Below are 7,398 nucleotides of genomic sequence, written 5' to 3'. Positions count from 1 at the left end.
ACTATAAGTCAGACCCAACTTGACAGCACCTAACAGCAACAAAAGTGAAGTCAGAGATTTTAAACTCAGGTGCTTAGAGGGGTCATACAGAAAAGTTTACAGTTATAATTTTAACTAACATTTATTGAGCCCTAGATGTGTGCCAAGTACTTTTCTAGGGATTTATATGTTTTACTTAATCTTCATAACAGTCCTATGAGGTACGTACTATTATTATTATCTCCTTATTTCAGGTGAAGAAAAGAAGGCACAGAAAGGTAAAATAACATGCTTAAGGACACCCAGTTAGTAGATTGCTTCATCACTATTGAGAACCAGCAGTTAAACTGAGTGAAGTGGACTGGATGACCAATGTGGGGAACTGGAGAGAGCATACCCATGTAGAGGGGACAGCCATTGCTCATTAAAGAGTGCTAGTCTAGTGTATCAGATATGTCAGTCTTTCGATAGCAGTCAGAAATCTGGATTTTAATGTAAAATGTTAATAATTAATTAGAAAAATAAAGACATTGTTGAGTCAAACAAATTTTGTCTACAGGCTAAATTCAACCCACATCTATAAAATGGTGTTGTTGTTGTCATGTGCCGTCGAGTCAGACCCGGCTCATAGCGACCCCTCCTTGGGTTTCCGAGGCAGTTTCACTATGGAAGTAGATTGCCCAAACTTCCTTCTGAGGAGTGGCTGGTGCGTTTGAACCGCCAGCCTCCTGGTTAGCAGTCAAGTGCTGTAAGCACTATGCTATCAGAGCTCCCACCTATACACCTATAAAATAGGAATCATAATAGTAGTACCCGTCTCTTAAGATTGATGGAGGAATTAAATGTGGATGTTATATGCATAACATTTACCTTGATATCTGCTACATAATGTTAAATAAATATAAGCTACCATTAGTAACATAAAACATTTTCTTCAGTCATTAAAATTTTGTAATCATTATTTTCTGTTGTTTTTATTTTACTAAATTATATGAAGACTACATTAGTATATATCTATTTTTAAAAAGTCAAACAATATAGAAGTATATGGAGTCAATGATTAAAGGTGCATTTTATCTCCTATTCCCACTCCATTCCCCTTTCCATATGTAATTTAAAACTATAAGTGGTATATTTTTCTGGCACTTGATTTTTTCACTTAATAGGTCTTGGACATTTTCCAAAATAAGTTCATACAAAGCAACTTCATTCTTTGTGAAGGTTGCGTTTAGTATGGCTACATCATAATTTATTGAACTTTACTTCTCAGTTGTCATTTAGGTAGTTTTCAGTTCCTTGCTATTATAGAAAAGTTATTCAGTATGTATGCATGTACTTGTGGTTATTTCTCTAGGCTGGGTCACTAGATGGAATTTCTGGGCCGAAACATATTAAGAATTTCATAGCTATTGCACCTGCACCATTCAGCAGTTTATACACATATTTTTCAATGACATTGGTTACATTCTTTACTTTGTGTCAATATTCTCATTATCTCTGCTCTGGTTGTTACATTCCCATTAAGTTTGTCTTTTTGCCCCCAACTTTCTCATCCATGGTTTAGACGTAGTTAATTTTAAAAAGAACACAGTACTCAACAAGAGTGACATTCTTGACTTTTTTGAGTTAACCTATTTCATTTGGTTAAAAGTTTACTTCAGGAATAGTTTCGGTTCAGGGTTTAAAGAGTATCTCAGGACAATAGTCACAGAGAGTCTTCTAGTTGCGTAGGGCATAGGAAGTCTGGGACCTTTGAGAATTTGATGTTCTGCTCCACATTTTTCTCCCTTTCTATCTGTATCTGTTTGTTGCAACCCTGATTAGGACATTAGGTAGTGGTAGTCGGGCCCAGTTAAATATATTTTAGTAGCTTCTTAATATTCCATTATATGAATGTTCCATTATTTATCATACCATTTCCTAATGTTGACACATTTAGATTGTTTTCAAATTTTTTTTTGGTATTATAAATGGTCCTGTGGCAAATATCTTTGTGAATACGTTATATTTTAAACAAATAAGTATTGTGTAAGAAATTGTTACCTAGTAGGTATATTTCTAAGACTTTATAGAGTTATTGTAAGTACTATGTTTAGTAATAATATATTATTTTTAGAAAAAGGAGGGCTTTGATAAAGTCATGTTCTAAGGTTTTTAATATTATTCTCAAGATTTTTAGAAACTTGTATGTATGTTTAATTTTAGATGTTGTCAACTGCAATGAAGACCATTACGAAACAGAAGATTGAATAAAGCCTGGTAGCACTGGACCTGCATTCAAGATTTAGAAAAGAAAATTAAATTAGTTACTTTAGCTTCAGTGTCCCAATTTTATAATATTTATTCTTAAATAGATTTAGTGAGTAGAAATTAAAATTCAGTTTTACTTTTATAAGGTTGCACTAATTGTAGTGACTTCTTTTTTCCTTCTAGTACAAGAGAAAAAGTAAATAACTAAGAGCTATCGTGAGTCATAATGAAATATACTAAATGGAATTTTATGATGTCAGTTCTTGGCATCTTCATCTATATATTTGATTTGATTGTGGACATATGGGTGTCTGTCAAGTTTTTCCATGAAGGACAACATGTTTTTGGTGTTTTAACAGTAAACTTCATGCTCTTTGGAACATTTGTAGTTCAGTGTTTTAGTTATTCTTGGTACAGGGCTGACTTAAAGAAAGCAGGCCAAGAAAGTCAGGATTGTTTTCTTCTACTTCATTGCTTGCAAGGAGGAGTTTTCACAAGGTGAGCACACGCTTTTGATCATTAACAATATTTTTCTTTTATGCAAATAGAATCAACCTTCCTGTGTCTGAGCAGTCAGATGTACAAAGGTCCCCTGTTTGCATGTAGCACAAAGGTTATTTACTCCGCATTATAAGTGATGAGTCAATGCTGCATTATCAGAATTTTCCAGTCTCATTAATAGAATGTTTTAATTTACCTACCGTAAGGTTCTGTTTCTGGTATCTACTCACTTCTTATGGGAAGTACAATATATTTTTTCTATGCTATGTGACTCTTTTATCATCTACATATATTTCAGTTGTGCAGTTACAGCTATCACTAGCAACTCTGATAAAACATTTAATTATTTTTAAGCAACTTATACATTGATTTAACAAAATGAAATTTTTACTGCAATAATTCAGTGGCCAAGTGGTTATTAAAAGCAACCTTAAGAATCATGCAGTTCAGAACTTAGTTTTATAGTTCAAGAATGTAGGACATAAATAAGTTCTGAACATTCTATGATTCTCTGTATATCTAACTTAATATCATCTTTTCATTATTACCTTAAGGGATTTCTTTCTGTCAAAAGCAATATATATCTTAAAAGTAAAGATAAATATCAAAGGCAAATATTAAAAGATGATAACATACTGTTTTGCTACATTTTTTTTTAAGGGAAGTTTGCAAGTGCCTGTTTTTGTTTTAAAATAATATCTTATTATGTTTTCAGTTAAAGTTTACACAGCAAATTATGTTTCCATTTAACAATATTAAGAAAAATGGGAATTCCAGAACACTTAATTGTGCTCATGAGGAACCTATCATAGATTAGGAGGCTGTCGTTTGAACAGAACAAGGTGATATGCATGGTTTAAAATCAGGAAGGGAATGTGTCAGGGTTGTATCCTTTCACCATACCTATTCATTCTGTATGCTGAGCAAATAATCTGAGAAGCTGGAAGAATATATGAAGGAGAGCATAGCATCAGGATTGGAGGAAGACTCATTAACAACCTGTGCTACACTGATGACACAACTTTGCTTGCTGAAAGTGAGGATGACTGGAAGCACTTACTGGTGAAGATTAAAGACTACAGCTGTGGTATGGATTACATCTCAAAATAAAGAAAATGAAAATCCTCACAACCAGACCAATAAGCAGCATCACAATAAATGGAGAAAAGACTGAATTTGTCAAAGATTTCATATTACTTGATTCCACAATCAACACCAATCGAAGCAGCAGTCAGGACATCAGATGACATATAGCACTGGGCAAATCTGCTACAAAAGACCTCTTTCAAGTGCTGAAGAACAAAGATATCTCCTTGAAGATGAAGGTGCACCTGACACAAGCCATGGTATTTTCAATAGCCTCATATGCATGTGAGAGCTGGACAATGAGTAAGGAAGACTGAAGAAGAGTCAATGCTTTTGAGATGTGGTATTGGCGAAGAAAGCTGGAAGTACTGTGTACTGCTAAAAGAACTAACAAATCTGTCCTGGAGTAAGTGCAGCTGGAATGCTCCTTGGAAGCGAGAATGGCTAGACTTCGTCTCACCTACTTTGGTCATGTTGTAAGAAGGGACCATTCTCTGCAGAAGGATATCATATTTGGTAAAGTGGAGGGTCAACGAGAAAGGGGAAGGCCCACAACAAGATGGATTGACACAGGGATGGGCTCAGGTATAGCAAGGATTGTGGGGCTAGCACAGGGCTGGGCAGTGTTTCATTCTTCTGTACATAGGGTCACTATGAGTCGGAGATGACTCGATGGCACCTAACAACAACAACAACCTCTATTGGTATTCATTGTGGATCCAAGTAAATTGAAATTCTTGACAACTTCAATCTTTTCTCCATTTATCATGATGTTACTTATTGTTCTTGTTGTGAGGATTTTTTTTTTTTTTTAATGTTGAAGTGTACTCCATACTGAAGTCTGTAGTCTTTGATCTTCATTGATCGGTAAGTGCTTCAATTCTTCTTCACTTTCAGTAGGCATGGTTGTGTCGCCTGCATATCACAGGTTGTTAATGAATCTTCCTTCAATCTTGATGCTATGTTCTTCATTTAGTCCAGTTTCTTGGATTATTTGATCAACATACAGATTAAATAAGTATGGTGAAGGGATATAACCCTGACTCACACCTTTCCTGATTTAAAACCATGCAGTATTCCCTCGATGTGTTCAAACAACTGCCTCTTGGCCTATATTTACATTCCTTATAAGCACAATTAAGTCTTCTGGAATTCCTATTGTTTGCAAAGTTATCCATAATTTGTTATGATCCGGATTGTCAAATGTCAATAAGACACAGGTAAATATCTTTTCTAGTATTCTTTTCTCTCAGCCAAAATCCATCTAACATCAGCAATGGTAGCTCTCATTCTACATTCTCTTCTGAATCTGGCTTGAATTTCTGGCAGTTCCCTGTCAATGTACTACTGCCGTTTTTGAATTTCCTTCAGCAAAATTTTACTTGTGTGTGATAGTAATGATAATGTGTGAGAATTTCCACATTTTGTGGGATCACCTTTCTTTGGAATGGGCATACATACGGGTCTCTTCCAGTCAGTTGGCCAGATAGGTGTCTTCCAAATTTCTTGGTCTAGGTGAGTGACCACTTCCAGTGCTGCATCTTTTTGTAGAAACACCTTAATTGCTATTCTGTCAATTCCTAAACAAAAATCCAAACCAAACTCACTGTCATTGAGTTGATTCTGACTATTAGGTTTCTAAGGCTGGTAGTGTTGAATTGCTGATCTGATTAGTGCCAAATGCCTTATTCACCACTCCACCTGAGCTCCTTCCATTGGTTCCTATAGCCATGTTTTTCACCAGTGCCTTCAGTGTAGCTTGGACTTCTTCAGTACTATCAGTTCTTCATCATATGCTACCTCTTGAAATGGTTGAACATTTACCAGTTGTTTTGATTCAATGACTCTATGTTTTTCTTCTATCATATTTTAATGGTTCCTACGTCATTTGAGGGAGGGAGACAGGCCCCACCCCAGAGGCAGGAAAGGGAGGGAACGCTGGGGATGACAAAGTGGCAGGATCCAGGAAGGATCCAGGTAAGGGGAGGTCGGAGAGGTTTTGAACGGCTAAGGGAGATGAAGTTGTCTGTCAGTCTGTCATACTATGGTGTCAGGCTCATTGCTGTGAGGCTTGAGGCTGTGCCACCAGTATTTCGAACGCCAGCAGGGGTGCACACAGTGCACAGATTTCAATGCAGCTTACAGACTGAGACAGACTAGGAAGAAGAAAGAGGCCATCCACTTCTCAATTGGCCAGGGAAAACCTTATGAACAGCAGAGAAACACTGTCTGCTACATTGCTACAGGGCAATTTTATGAATAACCCGGAAACATTGTCCAATACAGTGCAGGAAGATGGGCCCCTCAGGTTAGAATGCACTCAAAAAATGACTGGGAAAGAGCTGCTTCATCAGAGTAGAACCAACCTTAATGATATGGATAAAGTAAAGCTTTAGGGACCTCCATTTGCTGATGTGGCATGATTCAAATTGAGGAGAAACAGCTGCAAGCATACATTAATAATTGGAACATGGAATGTATGAAGTATAAATCTAGGAAAACTGGAAGTTATCAAAAATGAAATGGAACACATAAAGGTTGACATCCTAGGCATTAGTGAGCTGAGATGGACCAGTTTTGGCCATTTTGAATCAGACAACCATATGATCTACTATGCTGGGAATGACAATTTGAAGAGAGATGGCATGGAATTCATCATTGCAAAGGATGTTTCAAGATCTGTCCTGAAGTACAATGCTGTCAGTGATAGGATAATATCCATACACTTACAAGGAAGTCCAGTTAATACTACTGTTACTCAAATTTGTGCACCAACCACCAAAGCCAAAGATGAGGAAATTGAAGATTTTTATCAAATTCTGCAGTCTGTAATTGAACAAACATGCAATAAAGATGTGTTAATTATCACTGGTGACTGGAATGCAAAACTTGGAAATGAAGAATCACTGGTAGCTGGAAAATTTGACCTTGGTGACAGAAATAATGCTGGAGATCACATGATAGAATTTTGGAAGACCAATGACTTATTCATTGCAAATACCTTTTTTCAACAACACAAATGGTGGATGTGCACATGAACTTTGCCAGATGGAGTACACAGTAATCAGATTGACTACATCTGTGGAAGGAGGTGATGGAGAAAAGCTCAATATCTTCAGCCAACACAAGGCCAGGAGCTGACTGTGGAACAGACCATCAACTGCTCATATGCAAGTTCAAGTTGAAGTTGAAGACAATTGAAAGAAGTCCATGAGAGCCAAAATATGACCTTGAATGTATCCCTCCTGAATTTAGAGACTATCTAAAGAACAGATTTGATGCATTGAACATGAATGACTGAAAAACAGAGGAATTGTGTGATGACATCAAGGACATCATCCATAAAAAAAGCAAGAGATCATTAAAAAGGGAAGAAAAGAAGAAAAGACAAAAATGGATGTCCGAAGAGACTCTGAAACTTGCCCTTGAATGGAGAGTAGCTAAAGCAAATGGAAGAAATGACAAGATAAAAAAGCTGAACAGAAGATTTCAAAGAGCAGCTCGAGCAAACCAACCCAACTACTATAATGAAATGTGCAAAGACCTGGAGTTGGAAAACCAAAAGGGAAGAACACGTGCAGC

General features: G+C 36.5%; 1 protein-coding gene across 1 annotated transcript in view; it reads left to right on the top strand.

The window, feature by feature from the left end:
- Nucleotides 1-2,455: 2,455 nt before the first annotated feature.
- XKR9 (XK related 9) overlaps nucleotides 2,456-7,398 on the top strand; it is a 90,101-nt gene continuing 85,158 nt past the window's right edge. The window contains exon 1 of the mRNA XM_007947344.1: nucleotides 2,456-2,727. Coding sequence (XP_007945535.1) covers nucleotides 2,456-2,727 — 272 coding nt within the window. The remainder of the gene's footprint in view (nucleotides 2,728-7,398) is intronic.

The sequence above is a fragment of the Orycteropus afer genome, unplaced genomic scaffold (assembly GCF_000298275.1).
Source record: "Orycteropus afer afer isolate SDZICR_OR568_19922 unplaced genomic scaffold, OryAfe1.0 scaffold00181, whole genome shotgun sequence".
Lineage (NCBI taxonomy): Eukaryota > Metazoa > Chordata > Mammalia > Tubulidentata > Orycteropodidae > Orycteropus > Orycteropus afer.
This window is presented reverse-complemented; position numbering and strand designations above follow the sequence as displayed.